Source organism: Aquarana catesbeiana, linkage group LG13, assembly GCF_042186555.1.
Source record: "Aquarana catesbeiana isolate 2022-GZ linkage group LG13, ASM4218655v1, whole genome shotgun sequence".
NCBI lineage: Eukaryota > Metazoa > Chordata > Amphibia > Anura > Ranidae > Aquarana > Aquarana catesbeiana.
This window is the reverse complement of record NC_133336.1, coordinates 215,536,747-215,555,794: the sequence shown is the minus strand read 5'-3', so window position 1 is coordinate 215,555,794 and position 19,048 is coordinate 215,536,747. Positions and strand designations below refer to the sequence as shown.

The 19,048-nt window shown below is 48.0% G+C and overlaps 2 protein-coding genes across 2 annotated transcripts in view; both read left to right on the top strand.

Moving 5' to 3' along the window:
- The window catches only part of ILF2 (interleukin enhancer binding factor 2), a 341,977-nt gene that overhangs the window by 145,412 nt on the left and 177,517 nt on the right, over positions 1-19,048 (top strand).
- INTS3 (integrator complex subunit 3) overlaps positions 1-19,048 on the top strand; it is a 135,842-nt gene that overhangs the window by 37,748 nt on the left and 79,046 nt on the right. Inside the window, exon 3 of the mRNA XM_073610440.1 lies at positions 432-515. Coding sequence (XP_073466541.1) covers positions 432-515 — 84 coding nt within the window. The remainder of the gene's footprint in view (positions 1-431; positions 516-19,048) is intronic.

The window sequence follows — 19,048 nt, the reverse complement described above, 5'->3', positions numbered from 1 at the left end:
GAGGGGGCGGAGACCAGAGCTTGAGGGACCTAGTGGGCTCCCCCTGTTTCAGGCTACCTGCAGAAACGTACAAGAGGGGCGGAGACAAGACCGCTCACCCTGTACGATGATAGAGCAACGTTGTGGGAGGGGTCTAGCAGGCTCCACCCACTGCAGAAAACTACAGGAGGGGCGGAGACCAGACCGGTCACCCTGCCCAGGGAGAGAGATCAGAGCTGTGGGAGGGGCTGAGCAGGCTCCACCCACTACAGGAAATCTCAATGGGGGGGGGGGGGGCGGCGACCAGTCACTGTGCTGAAGGATAGAGGGCGGTAGTGAGCCGTCTTTATTACGGGAATTTCCGGTGCGGAGGCCATGGATCGGTCCTGTGCTGATTAAAACACTTTTATTATTGAGTGATATTTATATCTTTCTCCTTTTTTCTGTTTCAGGTTTGTAAAGGACCCACCCAGCACGAGGAGGTGTGCCTGGGTCTCTTCACAGTGGTGCTGTCTGAACCCGCCCAGGCCCAGAAGGTGAGATACTTCATAGAAAGCTAATAAGTGCAAGAAAATCCCCCCTTCATTGTGTGGTGGGAGGTCCGTTCTCATGGTAATGCTCCTGCCGTCCAATAGCGGGCAGCTCCAGCTACATAGTACAGCCCCTGAGGAGCCCTCAGACATTTCTAGAATGGATCTCTTTTATTAGATCTGAAGGCCGAGCAAACTCCAAATATCCCACCCACCCCTCCGGACGCCGCCGCGCATGGCAACCAGTGTAGCAGTTCATACGTTGTAGACTTCAATACACGGCCCCAGAGTGAGCATCCGCCAAACGCTCATTTATTATGTGGCTGCGCTGACCAATCAATGCTTGCCATTGCGGATACTCACTTCGGGGCTGTGTACTATGGAATACGGACCACCCCCTGCACCGACCCCACCCGGGGGCCCCCTGAACCAACGCCACCTGGCGGCCCACCGCACCAAACCCACCTGGCCACCCGGGGGCCCACCGCACCAACCCCACCTGGCCACCCGGGGGCCCACCGCACCAACCCCACCCGGGGGCCCACCGCACCTACCCCACCCGGGGGCCCACCGCACCAACCCCACCCGGGGGCCCACCGCACCAACCCCACCCGGGGGCCCACCGCACCAACCCCACCCGGGGGCCCACCGCACCAACCCCACCCGGGGGCCCACCGCACCAACCCCACCCGGCCACCCGGGGGCCCACCGCACCAACCCCACCCGGCCACCCGGGGGCCCACCGCACCAACCCCACCCGGCCACCCGGGGGCCCACCGCACCAACCCCACCCGGCCACCCGGGGGCCCACCGCACCAACCCCACCCGGCCACCCGGGGGCCCACCGCACCAACCCCACCCGGCCACCCGGGGGCCCACCGCACCAACCCCACCCGGCCACCCGGGGGCCCACCGCACCAACCCCACCCGGGGGCCCCCTGCACCAACCCCACCCGGGGGCCCCCTGCACCAACCCCACCCGGGGGCCCCCTGCACCAACCCCACCCGGGGGCCCCCTGCACCAACCCCACCCGGGGGCCCCCTGCACCAACCCCACCCGGGGGCCCCCTGCACCAACCCCACCCGGGGGCCCCCTGCACCAACCCCACCCGGCCACCCAGGGGCCCACTGCACCCACCCCAACCGGCCACCCAGGGGCCCACTGCACCCACCCCAACCGGCCACCCAGGGGCCCACCGCACCCACCCCAACCGGCCACCCAGGGGCCCACCGCACCAACCCCAACCGGCCACCCAGGGGCCCACCGCACCAACCGTTCCTACATTACTTTGATGCCGGAGAGTTTATTTTCCTATCAGCAAAAATACAAATAAAAAGGGTGTTAAAAAATGCAAAAAGCGGTGCTAAACATGCACCAACTGCACCCCACATAGATGTGAAGCTTGTCTTCTTTCCCGCAGGCCGGGGGTTCTGTGTGCGTCCCTCAGGTTCCATATCGGGGGGCGCTCTTTATTTAGGAGGCCCAGGATTGGTCTGGTGAGACCCCGGTGTCCAGTACGCCCCCCCCCCCCAATGTGGTTTTTATGGACGGGCGCTCGGTGTGTGTCATCGGCTGCCCATTCGGCGCTCTTGTTTTTTCCAGCATTCCGCAGTTGGCGCGGGGAGGGGGGGGGGAGGCGCCCTCTCCGATATTTCGGGAAACTTAAAGCAAACACATTCACCCTGGGAGAGGGCGCGACCTCTGGCTCGTCCATTGTTTTCACACCGAGCCGTTGGCATTTCTCTGGGATAATTACAAGCCGTCCCAACAGGCTGAAATAACGAGACCCATCAAGTCTGCCCGGAGGGGATCGTATTTCCCCCCCCCCTCCCAAACCACCATCCCCCCCCCCCCCCCCCCGCCCCGGGGGACTGCGGACAATAAACTGCTTCCTGACCCCGCAACACAATCATTGTCACCCGGGATTCTACACTCGGGTTCTTTTCCTTCATTAACCACCTGCTCTCCGGGGAAAGCTTTACACACTTAAAAATCAGCGAACCAAACGTTCTATTTTCTGAAAGCAGACGTCCTGGAGAATAAAATGGTGGCTGATGCAATTTTTTTTTTTTTTTTTTTTTTTATGTCACATGATGTCAAACGCAAATTTTTAGTAAAAAAATACCCTAAAATTAATTTTGGTGCACAGTCAGAAAAAAAAATCCATTATTTTTTTTTTTTTTTCTAAATATAAAAGATTGGGTTGCATCGAGTAAATGGATACCAAACATGTCAAGATTTCAAACTGCACACGCCCATAAAATGACAACAAACTGCAATACCTACAATTCTCCATAGGTGGCGCTTTAAAAAGGCTTTTACGTTTATCGATTTTCGAGAGTTCGTTGTGAATTGTGGCCCGAGAATTATTGCTGTCGCTTTTGATGTTCATGGCGATACCTTCCCATGTGTGGTGCAAATGAGTGCCGGACCTACGTGTGCGTTTGCATTTAGTATGCGCGTGGGGGGATTAAATAATTTTTTTTTTTTTTTTAAATTTATTTAAACATATTTTTTTCTCTTTTAATTTTTAATTCTTAATTATTTTTAACTCTTTTTTTCCTTTTTTCCTTTTTTTTTTTTTTTTTTTTTTTTTTTTTTACTAACTTTATTCTTTTTTTTTTTTTCTATTTTAACTTTATTGATATCACAGTTGGGTGAACAAGCCCCCTGGGTCATAGTAAAGAGGTCCTCTTTACTCCCTCCACTTAGAAGAAGCCAGCAGATGCTTTCCGGCTCCATCAGCGTTCTTCAGCGAACTCCTCTGATTTGTTTTAGAGGGACCTGTCATGCCCCGACTGTTACGGCCAGGAAAACAGCTGGTCAAGCACCAATCGTGCTTGGTTAGCTGCTTTTGGAGGGCAGATAAGACATCTAACCCCGAACAGGTGATGTCTTGCTGACTAAAAAACAGCACCAAGAGGATGGTGGCAACCATGGCCTTGTAATAACCTCTTTCTGACAGGACGTTTTGGGCAGTTTCTCCCATTCTTCTTTGTAGGACCTCTCAAGCTCTGTCAGGTTGGATGGGGAGCTTCGGTGCACAGCCATTTTCAGGTCTCTCCAGAGATGTTCAATTGGGTTCAAGTCTGGGCTCTGGTTGGACCGCTCAAGGACATTCAGAGTTGTCCCGTAAGCCACTCCTTTGTTATCTTGGCTGTGTGCTTAGGGTCATTGTCCTGTTGGAAGATGAACCTTTGCCCCAGTCTGAGGTCCAGAGCGCTCTGGAGAAGGTTTTCATCAAGGAGGTCTCTGTACATTGCTGCATTCATCTTTCCCTCCATCCTGACTAGTCTCCCAGTTCCTGCCGCTGAAAAACATCCCCACAGCATGATGCTGCCACCACCATGCTTCACTGTAGGGATGGTATTGGCCAGGTGATGAGCGGTGCCTGGTTTCCTCCAGACATGATGCTTGTCATTCAGACCAAAGAATTCAATCTTTGTTTCATCAGACCAGAGAATTTAGTCTCTCATGGAATTAGAGTCCTTCAGGTGCCTTTTGGTAAACTCCAGGTGGGCTGTCATGTGCCTTTTACTGAGGAGTGGCTTCCGTCTGGCCCCTCTACCATACAGGCCTGATTGGTGGAGAGCTGCAGAGATGATTATTCCTCTGGAAGGTTCTCCTCTCTCCACAGAGAAACACTGGAGCTCTGTCAGAGTGACCATCGGGTTCTTGGTCACCTCCCTGACTAAGGCCCTTCTCCCCCGATCGCTCAGTTTGGCCGGGCGGGCCGCTCTAGGAAGAGTCCTGGTGGTTCCAAACTTCTTCCATTTACAGATGATGGAGGCCACTGTGCTCATTGGGACCTTCAATGCGTCAGAAATGTTTCTGTACCCTTCCCCCGATCTGTGCCTCCATACAATCCTGTCTCCGAGGTCTACAGACAATTCCTTGGACTTCATGGCTTGGTTTGTGCTCTGACATGCACTGTTACCTGTGGGACCTTCTATAGATAGGTGTGTGCCTTTCCAAATCATGTCCAATCACCTGAATTCTACAACCAATCAGGCTTCAGAAACATCTCAAGGATGTTCAGTGGAAAAAGATGGACCTGAGCTCAGTGTTGGTTGTCATGGCGAAGGCTGTGATACTTATGTACATTGGAGGAGCCTGTGATATTTATGTACATGGGAGGAGCCTGTGATACTTATGTACATGGGAGGAGCCTGTGATACTTATGTACATGGGAGGAGCCTGTGATACTTATGTACATGGGAGGAGCCTGTGATACTTATGTACATGGGAGGAGCCTGTGATACTTATGTACATGGGAGGAGCCTGTGATACTTATGTACATGGGAGGAGCCTGTGATACTTATGTACATGGGAGGAGCCTGTGATACATATGTACATGGGAGGAGCCTGTGATACTTATGTACATGGGAGGAGCCTGTGATACTTATGTACATGGGAGGAGCCTGTGATACTTATGTACATGGGAGGAGCCTGTGATACTTATGTACATTGGAGGAGCCTGTGATATTTATGTACATGGGAGGAGCCTGTGATACTTATGTACATGGGAGGAGCCTGTGATACTTATGTACATGGGAGGAGCCTGTGATACTTATGTACATGGGAGGAGCCTGTGATACTTATGTACATGGGAGGAGCCTGTGATACTTATGTACATGGGAGGAGCCTGTGATACTTATGTACATGGGAGGAGCCTGTGATACTTATGTACATGGGAGGAGCCTGTGATACTTATGTACATGGGAGGAGCCTGTGATACTTATGTACATGGGAGGAGCCTGTGATACTTATGTACATGGGAGGAGCCTGTGATACTTATGTACATGGGAGGAGCCTGTGATACTTATGTACATGGGAGGAGCCTGTGATACTTATGTACATGGGAGGAGCCTGTGATACTTATGTACATGGGAGGAGCCTGTGATACTTATGTACATGGGAGGAGCCTGTGATACTTATGTACATGGGAGGAGCCTGTGATACTTATGTACATGGGAGGAGCCTGTGATACTTATGTACATGGGAGGAGCCTGTGATACTTATGTACATGGGAGGAGCCTGTGATACTTATGTACATGGGAGGAGCCTGTGATACTTGGGTACATGGGAGGAGCCGGGGATACTTGGGTACATGGGAGGAGCCGGGGATACTTGGGTACATGGGAGGAGCCGGGGATACTTGGGTACATGGGAGGAGCCGGGGATACTTGGGTACATGGGAGGAGCCGGGGATACTTGGGTACATGGGAGGAGCCGGGGATACTTGGGTACATGGGAGGAGCCGGGGATACTTGGGTACATGGGAGGAGCCGGGGATACTTGGGTACATGGGATTTTTTACTTCTTTACTTTTAATAAATTTGCAAAGATTTCAAGCAAACTTCTCTCACGTTGTCATTATGGGGGATTGTTTTTAGAGTTTTGAAGAAAATTTTGGAATAAAGCTGTAACATAACAAAATGTGGAAAAAGTGAAGCTCTGTGAATACTTTCTGGATGCACTGTATATTGGTCGGCAGCATTGCCCGGTCACTTGGTGTGCGCACACCTGACAGTTCCTATCACACTGCAGCCCCATCATTCTGAGATATGAAGGAAAGACCCACCATGATGAGAAGCTCAGAGTTAGAAGTAACGTTTATTTTCCCTTTTGGCTCCGGAATCCACGTGTTGTGCGGATGGCGGCCGTTTCATCTTTTTTTGGGTTGACTCCATCAGAAAGACTTTATTATAAATAATGATTATCCCAGATGGAGCCGGAAAGCATCTGCCGGCTTCTTCCGAGTGGAGGGAAAATGTTTCAAGTAGCTAATTACTTTCTGCGATCGGCGGAGTCCTCTGATCCGTGATGGAGATCTGTTCTCCGCACCTCGGCTAATGAAGCGTTGGTTATGGCGGGGGAGCGCCGTCTCCCCCCTCCCTGAGGAAGTCTGTCCTCTCTGGGGACCCGAGCCGATCCTCAGGCTGTGTGCTGTGGAAGATGTGCAGTAATTAGGAGTCGCCTTCAAAACCAAAGCGCGTCGGCGGCTGATAAATGTCTTTTTAGGTGACTGTGGTTGGAGGCTCCTCCCCTCCTCCACTTTATATCAGATGGTAAGAGGATTGAGCCGTGTCTTTATTGGTGCCCAATGTGAGGTGTTAACGTCCAACATTAGTACCTGACCCCACAAATGGACACCGAGACACCCCCCCCCAAATCTTATGGAAAGCCTTCTCAGAGGAGCGGAGGGTGCTATAGACACAACGGGGGGCAACTTCATAATGTTTGTTGGGGGATGGTGGGGAGTACCCAATAGTAACCACTTGCCAACCACAATACACATATATACGTGGCTTGCAAGTGGTTTTCTGAGGATTATGGATATCAGCCAGAACCCCGTTATTTTCTTAGTCTTTCTCATGAAAGCGGTCCGTGTGGGCTAATTAGCTGCTGGATCGCTTTCAGAAACAGGGAGAAGGGGGCCAACTGTCGCTCAGGGATGTTTCTCAGGCTTGCCCGGGAAAACAATCCAGTGGTTTACACAGCTGGTCACAAAGGTGAACAGGGACCAGATTGTCTCTGATCACCTCTATGATCTTGGAGGACTGGAGTGTAGTCATGACATCACTTCTGGTCTAGGGTGGAAGTGAACTTTTGTGCTAAAAAAAAAAAAAAAAAAAAAAAAAAGATCAATTTTTTTTTTTTTTTGCTTTCAAAGGTAGAAGAGAGATTTGGAGTCTTTTTGACCCCAGACCTCTCCATAAAGAGGACCTGTCATCTCTTATTTCTATTACATGAGATCTCTCCATAAAGAGGACCTGTCATCTCTTATTTCTATTACATGAGATCTCTCCATAAAGAGGACCTGTCATCTCTTATTTCTATTACATGAGATCTCCATAAAGAGGACCTGTCATCTCTTATTTCTATTACATGAGATCTCCATAAAGAGGACCTGTCATCTCTTATTTCTATTACATGAGATCTCTCCATAAAGAGGACCTGTCATCTCTTATTTCTATTACATGAGATCTTCATAAAGAGGACCTGTCATCTCTTATTTCTATTACATGAGATCTCTCCATAAAGAGGACCTGTCATCTCTTATTTCTATTACATGAGATCTCCATAAAGAGGACCTGTCATCTCTTATTTCTATTACATGAGATCTCCATAAAGAGGACCTGTCATCTCTTATTTCTATTACATGAGATCTCTCCATAAAGAGGACCTGTCATCTCTTATTTCTATTACATGAGATCTCCATAAAGAGGACCTGTCATCTCTTATTTCTATTACATGATCTCTATAAAGAGGACCTGTCATCTCTTATTTCTATTACATGAGATCTCTCCATAAAGAGGACCTGTCATCTCTTATTTCTATTACATGAGATCTTCATAAAGAGGACCTGTCATCTCTTAATTCTATTACATGAGATCTCCATAAAGAGGACCTGTCATCTCTTATTTCTATTACATGAGATCTCCATAAAGAGGACCTGTCATCTCTTATTTCTATTACATGAGATCTCTCCATAAAGAGGACCTGTCATCTCTTATTTCTATTACATGAGATCTCCATAAAGAGGACCTGTCATCTCTTATTTCTATTACATGATCTCTATAAAGAGGACCTGTCATCTCTTATTTCTATTACATGAGATCTCTCCATAAAGAGGACCTGTCATCTCTTATTTCTATTACATGAGATCTTCATAAAGAGGACCTGTCATCTCTTAATTCTATTACATGAGATCTCCATAAAGAGGACCTGTCATCTCTTATTTCTATTATATGAGATCTCCATAAAGAGGACCTGTCATCTCTTAATTCTATTACATGAGATCTCCATAAAGAGGACCTGTCATCTCTTATTTCTATTACATGAGATCTCCCCATAAAGAGGACCTGTCATCTCTTATTTCTATTATATGAGATCTCCATAAAGAGGACCTGTCATCTCTTATTTCTATTACATGAGATCTCCATAAAGAGGACCTGTCATCTCTTATTTCTATTACATGAGATCTCTATAAAGAGGACCTGTCATCTCTTATTTCTATTACATGAGATCTCCATAAAGAGGACCTGTCATCTCTTATTTCTATTACATGAGATCTCTATAAAGAGGACCTGTCATCTCTTATTTCTATTACATGAGATCTCTATAAAGAGGACCTGTCATCTCTTATTTCTATTACATGAGATCTCTCCATAAAGAGGACCTGTCATCTCTTATTTCTATTACATGAGATCTCTCCATAAAGAGGACCTGTCATCTCTTATTTCTATTACATGAGATCTCTCCATAAAGAGGACCTGTCATCTCTTATTTCTATTACATGAGATCTCTCCATAAAGAGGACCTGTCATCTCTTATTTCTATTACATGAGATCTCCATAAAGAGGACCTGTCATCTCTTATTTCTATTACATGAGATCTCCATAAAGAGGACCTGTCATCTCTTATTTCTATTACATGAGATCTCCCCATAAAGAGGACCTGTCATCTCTTATTTCTATTACATGAGATCTCTCCATAAAGAGGACCTGTCATCTCTTATTTCTATTACATGAGATCTCTCCATAAAGAGGACCTGTCATCTCTTATTTCTATTACATGAGATCTCCATAAAGAGGACCTGTCATCTCTTATTTCTATTATATGAGATCTCCATAAAGAGGACCTGTCATCTCTTATTTCTATTACATGAGATCTCTCCATAAAGAGGACCTGTCATCTCTTATTTCTATTACATGAGATCTCCATAAAGAGGACCTGTCATCTCTTATTTCTATTATATGAGATCTCTATAAAGAGGATCTGTCATCTCTTATTTCTATTACATGAGATCTCCATAAAGAGGACCTGTCATCTCTTATTTCTATTACATGAGATCTCCATAAAGAGGACCTGTCATCCCTTATTTCTATTACAAGAGATCTTTACATTCCTTGTAATAGGAATAAAAAATGTAAAGGGACAGTGTAAAAATAAAATGAGAAAGAAAAATGTTTTAAAAGCGCAGAAGTGAACACATACATAAGTCGCGCACACATATGTAAACAATGTTCGCACCACACATACGAGGTATTACCGCAAACGTTAGAGCGAGAGCAATAATTCTAGCACTAGACCTCCTCTGTAATTCTAAACTGGTAACCTATATGAAGATTAAGTACCATAGTTTTGTCGCCATTCCATGAGCGTGCGCAATTTTTAAAGTATGACATGTTTGGTATGTCTGTGGTTTCTGTTGCATTAAAAGCTGTCATGAACCCCCCCCCCACACACACACACACACACACAACACACACAACACACACAACACACACAACACACACAACACACACACACACACACACACACACACACACACACACACAACACACGCACACACACACACACACACACACAACACACGCACACACACAACACACGCACACACACAACACACACACACACACAACACACGCACACACACAACACACGCACACACAGAAGAACTAATGGTGCACCGGGGGGCGGGGGACGCCATTACACCTTACACCCGTGCCTGCCTTTCTTCCCGCTCCTCATTAGTTCTCCTTCCTGATGTGGCTTTTGATCCGACGCTCCAGATTTTGCTGTGAGCTCCTCGGCTGCGGATAATTAGAGCTGCCACTTTGATGCCGGAGCTGACACGGCGCCGGCCCGGAGCTGTCACATGCTCCTTCCAGCACCTGTGCCTGAGCCCGCCGTTAACCTGCTCCGCGCCGGGTGCGAGACGGAGCACCAAATTCACTCCTAAAATAGCTACTTCTCCATGTCTGCGCTTTGAGCCCTGGATGTGCTGCTCGGCAGAAAAGCTAGCAATTAGTCACGGATATCAACCTAACGGAACACCAGAGGCTCCCCCGTGACTCACTGAGAGGCGTTCATCAAAGGAGGAATTGATCGTATTGATTAAGATACATAATAGTGCGCTCGGCCGTCTGCTGAAATTAGAGGTGGGTGAGAAGCGTCGCCCTTCCACCGCACAGAAAATAATTTATTGTAAATATATTTTAAATAATAAATTATGATAAATATTTTTTATATTAATAATAATAATAATTTTTATATTATTCAATTTATTATATCAAAGTTATGCCAGTATAGAAATATTATATTAATATTAAAGTGCTGAGCAAACTGTTGGCACTATATAAATCCTGTATAATAATAATATAATAAAGTGAAAAGAATAATAAAAAAACGAAATGAATAAAAATGTAAATTTATATTTAAAGTATATGTTCACATCATCATTCATATCCTCTCCCCACACCCACTGACACTGCCGCACCCATTACCGGTTCAGGATCTGGGCCCCAGATTTGGACGGTCGCTGCCCCACCCATTACCAGGACCTGGGCCCCAGATTTGGACGGTCACTGCCGCACCTATTAATGGGATCAGGATCCGGGCCCCAGATTTGGACGGTCACTGCCGCACCTATTAATGGGATCAGGATCCGGGCCCCAGATTTGGACAATCACTGCCGCACCTATTACCGGGATCAGGATCTGGGCCCCCAGATTTGGACGGTCGCTGCCCCACCCATTACCAGGACCTGGGCCCCAGATTTGGACGGTCACTGCCGCACCCTTTACCGGGATCGGTATCTGGCCCCAGATTTGGACGGTCATTGCCGCACCCATTGCCGGGATCAGGATCCGGGCCCCAGATTTGGACAGTCACTGCCCCACCCATTACCAGGATCTGGGCCCCTGATTTGGACGGTCACTGCCGCACCCTTTACCGGGATCAGTATCTGGGCCCCAGATTTGGACGGTTACTGCTGCATCCATGATTGGGATCTGGGTCTCGAGACTTAGTCTCTACTGCAACCATTACCAGGTTCAGGATCTGGGCCCCCAGATTTGGACAGTGACTGCCGCACCCATTACTAGGATTTGGGTCCCAAAATTCAGGCAGACACTGCCGCACTCATTACCAGGATCAGGAACTGGGCCCCTAGACTTGGAGACTGCCGCACTCATTATCATGGTTAAGGAACTGGCCCCTAGATTTGGACACTGCCGCACTCATTACCAGGATCAGGAACTGGGCCCCTAGACTTGGAGACTGCCGCACTCATTACCATGGTTAAGGAACTGGCCCCCAGATTTGGACACTGACGCACCCTTTACCAGGATCGGGAACTGGGCCCCTAGACTTGGACACTGCCGCACCCTTTACTAGGATCGGGAAGTGGGCCCCTAGACTTGGACACTGCCACACCCTTTACCAGGATCAGGAACTGGCCCCTAGACTTGGACACTGCCGCACCCTTTACCAGGATCGGGAACTGGGCCCCTAGACTTGGACACTGCCGCACCCTTTACCAGGATCAGGAACTGGGCCCCTAGACTTGGACACTGCCGCACCCTTTACCAGGATCAGGAACTGGCCCCTAGACTTGGACACTGCCGCACCCTTTACCAGGATCAGGAACTGGGCCCCTAGACTTGGAGACTGCCGCACTCATTACCATGGTTAACCTCCCTGGCGGTATGATTATTTCGGATTTTAGGTGCTGAAAGCGGTACAATTATTTTGCATGGAAATTTGGCGTTTTATATTGTAGGTCTGTAATTCTTAACAATAACACACTTAAATCTGTCCAAACAAGAGTCTAGTAGATATCCGGGTATGATAAAGTTTGAAACACAAAAACATAAATTATAATATAATAAATAAAAATAAATAATTAAAAAAAAAAATTAATAATAAAATACATTTCCCCACGATTCACTATCGCTCAATTCTGCAAGTGTTCTAATTTACTATCGCTGTTTTCTAGCTGGTCTAAAGCCACTTTTGATGTAAAGGGACACTTTTTGGTTGCTATGGACAATCTCCAGTTTCCAGGCAGAAAGAACAGTATATATAACATAAAACTGCATGCAGGGCATAGGACAAAGCACTGGGGACAAAAGGGATGTGAAATGATTTCATACAGTACTGTAATCTGTAAGATTACAGTACTGTATATGTTATGATTTTACACGTTTTTGAATTTGCCGCCAGGCTCCGCCCCCGTGCGTCGCGCTGCTCGCAGGGAACGGAGCCTGGCACGTAGAGGCTTCGAAGGAGGACGGAGCCCGCAGGCAGCGCGGGGGACATCGCAGGATCCCGGGGACAAGGTAAGTAAAGCCACACCAGGATCCTGCGATGTAATCCCGAGTGTGGCTCAGGGTTACCGCTAATGGTCCTGAATTTTAACCCCGAGCCACACTCGGGAAAACCGCCAGGGAGGCTACGGAACTGGCCCCTAGACTTGGACACTGCCACACCCTTTACCAGGATCGGGAACAGGGCCCCTAGACTTGGACACTGCCGCACCCTTTACCAGGATCCGGAACTGGGCCCCTAGACTTGGAAACTGCCGCACCCTTTACCAGGATCCGGAACTGGGCCCCTAGACTTGGAAACTGCCGCACCCTTTACCAGGATTGAGAACTGGGCCCCTAGACTTGGACACTGCCGCACCCTTTACCAGGATCCGGAACTGGGCCCCTAGACTTGGAAACTGCCGCACCCTTTACCAGGATCGGGAACTGGGCCCCTAGACTTGGAAACTGCCGCACCCTTTACCAGGATTGAGAACTGGGCCCCTAGACTTGGACACTGCCGCACCCTTTACCAGGATCCGGAACTGGGCCCCTAGACTTGGAAACTGCCGCACCCTTTACCAGGATCCGGAACTGGGCCCCTAGACTTGGAAACTGCCGCACCCTTTACCAGGATTGAGAACTGGGCCCCTAGACTTGGACACTGCCGCACCCTTTACCAGGATCCGGAACTGGGCCCCTAGACTTGGAAACTGCCGCACCCTTTACCAGGATCGGGAACTGGGCCCCTAGACTTGGAAACTGCCGCACCCTTTACCAGGATTGAGAACTGGGCCCCTAGACTTGGACACTGCCGCACCCTTTACCAGGATCGGGAACTGGGCCCCTAGACTTGGACACTGCCGCACCCTTTACCAGGATCGGGAACTGGACCCCTAGACTTGGACACTGCCGCAGTCATTACCAGGATTGGAAACTGCCGCACCCTTTACCAGGATCGGGAACTGGGCCCCTAGACTTGGACACTGCCGCACTCATTACCAGGATTGAGAACTGGGCCCCTAGACTTGGACACTGCCGCACCCTTTACCAGGATCAGGAACTGGGCCCCTAGACTTGGACACTGCCGCACCCTTTACCAGGATCAGGAACTGGGCCCCTAGACTTGGGCACTGCCGCACCCTTTACCAGGATCGAGAACTGGGCCCCTAGACTTGGACACTGCCGCACTCTTTACCAGGATTGAGAAGTGGGTATCCAGATTTGGACGGTCACTGCCCCACCCGCTATCTTGATCTGGGTCACCCACTGTACTATACTGTACTCTATAAATATATAGATATAGGATTTTCCATAGAGAGGGTTGTTGATTTTCCAGGCTGGTATTTATCAATGAACGCCCAGCAGAGTTCTCTATCACCTTCTGCTCTCTTCCTGCTTGTTATCCTCACAGATTCCTCCCTCCACTCCGACTTCACATACATCTGTAATCTTTTATTCATACGTTGCCGGCGTTCTCTCAGGTCGTTAGTGAAGCCGCCTTCCTCGCTTGCCAGCTGATATCTGTCCGCCGTGGCTTCTGAAATCTCTCTACCTGCTCACACACTGTAAATCCCCCAGGGGGGCGTTATGCTAATCCCCTCTCTGCAAAGCTCCGGGCTGTTATGGCAGATAGGCTGATGGAATGCCTTGTAAACAAATCCTCAAAACACAATTACCAGCTTGAGGTATAAAGTGGAAGAATAAATAAAACTTGGAGAAAGTTCTGCTATCTGCCGACTGCCTCTACGCCTGGAGAATTAAAGACACCGAAGTGCCTCAGATAGCGTCTGATATATGGGGACCCCCCTCCTGCTGGTCCTACGGGGGTTTTCTTCTGGGTGAAGCACCTTGTTGTGATTTAGCCATTTCAGTTTCATCGTTCTGAGTTCTCATGGGGTGGTGATGGTGTCTCAAATGACTTTTTGGAGTGGTGCGCAAAAACAAAACCCCTAAGTGTACAAAAATGTGTACATGAAAAACACACACAAACATGCAGTTAGGGGTAAGAGTAGGACTCTACCTTGACCCCCCCCCCCCCCCCGACCTCCACCTAGCCAAAAGGCCCGGTGTACCCCTCACCTCGTGATCAGCCGAAGCCAACAAATGAGTACTAGGTGAGGGGCCTGAAGAGAAACCCCCTCCGGTTCAGGGGAGGAAGTAACTTGATGGCCGTACAGCCTGCCTGCCCGTAGACTTCGAGGTTGGCCTTGAAGTCGACAGGCTGGCCCAAGGAGCTACGGGTTGGCCCAAGGAGCCACACCCTCCATCCAAGTTACATAGTTACATAGTTACATAGTAGGTGAGGTTGAAAAAAGACACAAGTCCATCAAGTCCAACCTATGTGTGTGATTATGTGTCAGTATTGCATTGTATATCCCTGTATGTTGTGGTCATTCAGGTGCTTATCTAATAGTTTCTTGAAGCTATCAATGCTCCCCGCTGAGACCACCGCCTGTGGAAGGGAATTCCACATCCTTGCCGCTCTTACAGTAAAGAACCCTCTACGTAGTTTAAGATTAAACCTCTTTTCTTCTAATTTTAATGAGTGGCCACGAGTCTTGGTAAACTCTCTTCTGCGAAAAAGTTTTATCCCTATTGAGGGGTCACCAGTCCGGTATTTGTAAATTGAAATCATATCCCCTCTCAAGCGTCTCCTCTCCAGAGAGAATAAGTTCAGTGCTCGCAACCTTTCCTCATAACTAAGATCCTCCAGACCCTTTATTAGCTTTGTTGCCCTTCTTTGTACTCGCTCCATTTCCAGTACATCCCTCCTGAGGACTGGTGCCCAGAACTGGACAGCATACTCTAGGTGCGGCCGGACCAGAGTCTTGTAGAGCGGGAGAATTATCGTTTTATCTCTGGAGTTGATCCCCCTTTTAATGCATGCCAATATTCTGTTTGCTTTGTTAGCAGCAGCTTGGCATTGCCTGCCATTGCTGAGCCTATCATCCACTAGGACCCCCAGGTCCTTTTCCATCCTAGATTCCCCCAGAGGTTCTCCCCCCAGCGTATAGATTGCATTCATATTTTTGCCACCCAAATGCATTATTTTACATTTTTCTACATTGAACCTCATTTGCCATGTAGTCGCCCACCCCATTAATTTGTTCAGGTCTTTTTGCAAGGTTTCCACGTCCTGCGGAGAAGTTATTGCCCTGCTTAGCTTAGTATCGTCTGCAAATACAGAGATTGAACTGTTTATCCCATCCTCCAGATCGTTTATGAACAAATTAAATAGGATTGGTCCCAGCACAGAACCCTGGGGCACCCCACTACCCACCCCTGACCATTCTGAGTACTCCCCATTTATCACCACCCTCTGAACTCGCCCTTGTAGCCAGTTTTCAATCCATGTACTCACCCTATGGTCCATGCCAACAGACCTTATTTTGTACAGTAAACGTTTATGGGGAACTGTGTCAAATGCTTTTGCAAAATCCAGATACACCACGTCTACAGGCCTTCCTTTATCTAGATGGCAACTCACCTCCTCATAGAAGGTTAATAGATTGGTTTGGCAAGAACGATTCTTCATGAATCCATGCTGATTACTGCTAATGATATCATTCTTATTACTAAAATCTTGTATATAGTCCCTTATCATCCCCTCCAAGAGTTTACATACTATCGATGTTAGGCTAACTGGTCTGTAATTCCCAGGGATGTATTTTGGGCCCTTTTTAAATATAGGTGCTACATTGGCTTTTCTCCAATCAGCTGGTACCATTCCAGTCAGTAGACTATCTGTAAAAATTAGGAACAACGGTCTGGCAATCACTTGACTGAGTTCCCTAAGTACCCTCGGATGCAAGCCATCTGGTCCCGGTGATTTATTAATGTTAAGTTTCTCAAGTCTAATTTTAATTCCGTCCTCTGTTAACCATGGAGGTGCTTCCTGTGTTGTGTCATGAGGATAAACACTGCAGTTTTGGTTACTGAAGCCCCCCGATTCACTCGTGAAGACTGAGGAGAAGAATAAATTCAATACCTTCGCCATCTCCCCATCCTTTGTAACCAGATGTCCTTCCTCATTCTTTATGGGGCCAATATGGTCTGTCCTCCCTTTTTTACTGTTTACATACTTAAAGAATTTCTTGGGATTTTTTTTGCTCTCCTCCGCTATGTGTCTTTCATGTTCTATCTTAGCTGTCCTAATTGCACGCTTACATTTCTTATTGCATTCTTTATAAAGTCTGAATGCTGAGGATGATCCCTCAACCTTGTATTTTTTTGAAGGCCTTCTCCTTTGCTTTTATATGCATTTTTACATTGGAGTTAAGCCATCCAGGACTTTTGTTCGCTCTTTTAAATTTATTACCCAATGGGATACATTGGCTAATGCCCTTATTTAATATGCTCTTAAAGCAAACCCATCTCTCCTCCGTATTCTTTGTTTCTAATATTTTATCCCAGTTTATGCCTTTTAGCAAGGTTTGTAGTTTAGGGAAGTTGGCTCTTTTGAAATTCAGTGTCTTTGTATTCCCTTTATGTTTCCTATTTGTGTGATTTATACTGAAACTAATTGACCTGTGATCACTGTTACCTAAATTGCCCCGCATTTCCACATCCGTGATCAGGTCTGTATTGTTGGTAATCAGTAGATCCAGTAATGTTTTATTTCTAGTTGGTGCGTCTACCATCTGACCCATAAAATTGTCCTGCAAGACATTAAGGAACTGGCGAGCCTTAAATGAATGTGCGGTTCCCTCCGCCCAGTCTATGTCTGGATAATTAAAATCCCCCATTATGATAACACTTCCCATTCTTGCTGCTAATCCAATTTGTGATAGGAGATCCGTCTCCACTTCCTCCCTCAGGTTTGGGGGCCTATAGCATACTCCCAGTATTTCCCCTTAGCTTTATCCCTTTGGAGCTCTACCCATAAGGATTCCACCTCCTCTCTAGCTCCCTCAGTGATGTCATCTCTCACATTCACTTGTACATTATTCTTGATATATAGGCATACCCCTCCCCCTTTTTTACCCTCTCTATCCTTGCGGTATAGGGTATACCCTTGAATGTTTGCCAGCCAATCATGAGAGCTGTTGAACCAGGTCTCTGAAATTCCCACAAAATCCAAATCCTCCTCGTACAACAGTATCTCTAGTTCACCCATCTTGTCCGCCATGCTCCTGGCATTGGTGAACATGCCACATAGTTTAGACCGGTCGCATATTGTCCTCGTATTGGGTGTTTCGAGATTGCAACTAGGACTTGCTACTATACTCACCTTGTGTTTTTGTGCTTTGGTTAACCTACCACTAATGCCCCCAATACTAGCCTCTGGAATATCTTCCGCGCTGGCTATCTCTGCCTCTGGACCCTCCCCCCCATCGCCTAGTTTAAAAACCCCTCTAACTTTTTGACCATCTTCCTTCCTAGCAGATCTGCACCCTCCTCATTTAGGTGCAGTCCGTCCCTTCTATAGTACCGGTTACCAACTGAGAAGTCGGCCCAGTCCTCCAGGAACCCAAACCCCTCCTTACTACACCAGCTCTTCAGCCACTTGTTTACTTCCCTAATCTCCCTCTTCCTTTCTGGTGTGGCTCGATGTACCGGTAGTATTCCTGAGAATACTACCTTGGAGGTCCTTTTCCTCAATTTAGCTCCTAAGTCCCTAAAATCGTTCTTTAGGACACTCCATCTGCCTCTGACTTTGTCATTGGTGCCAACGTGCACCATGACAGCCGGGTCTTCCCCAGCCCCTCCCAGTAATCTGTCCACAAGATCCGTGATGTGCCGAACCCGAGCGCCCGGTAGACAACATACTGTTCGGCGTTTCAGGTCTTGGTTACAGATTGCCCTCTCTGTCCTTCTAAGAATTGAGTCCCCTACCACCAGATCTGTCTTTCCTTTCCCTTTGCTGCCCCCCCACTCTCACTGGAGGAGTTCTTCCCCCGGCAGCTAGGAGAGTCCCTCATCTCCAGCAGTGCTGGTCCCTGACTGGTTTCACCAATGACACTCAAAGTAGCGTGCTTATTGGGATGCTCCAGTCCTGGATCGGCCTCCCTGGCTTTTCCCCCTCTACCCCTCCTGACTGTCACCCATCTACTCTTTGCTAGTGCCAGCACCTCTTTGTCTCCACCCGCCTCTGTGCTGGCCCCTGCCGGCACCTGCCGTGTACGTTCCTGGCTCTCATTTAGTATGGAGGGACTTCTCAGTGCTGACAGTTGCTTCCCCAGATTCAGAACCTGGGCTTCCAGGGAAACAATGTGCTTACATTTTGCACAGCAGTATTCGCCCTCGATCTGATGATCAAGGAACGCATACATGCGGCAAGATGTACAAAGAGTCGCCTCTCCACACCCGCCGGGCATCGTACCTATTAAATTTAGTGAGGATTTGGGGATTTTACCCTGTCCAAATTACCTAACAGCTAGCTTCCTGGCACTAATACTCAAGACAATACACAGGTACACAACAAGACAATACACAGG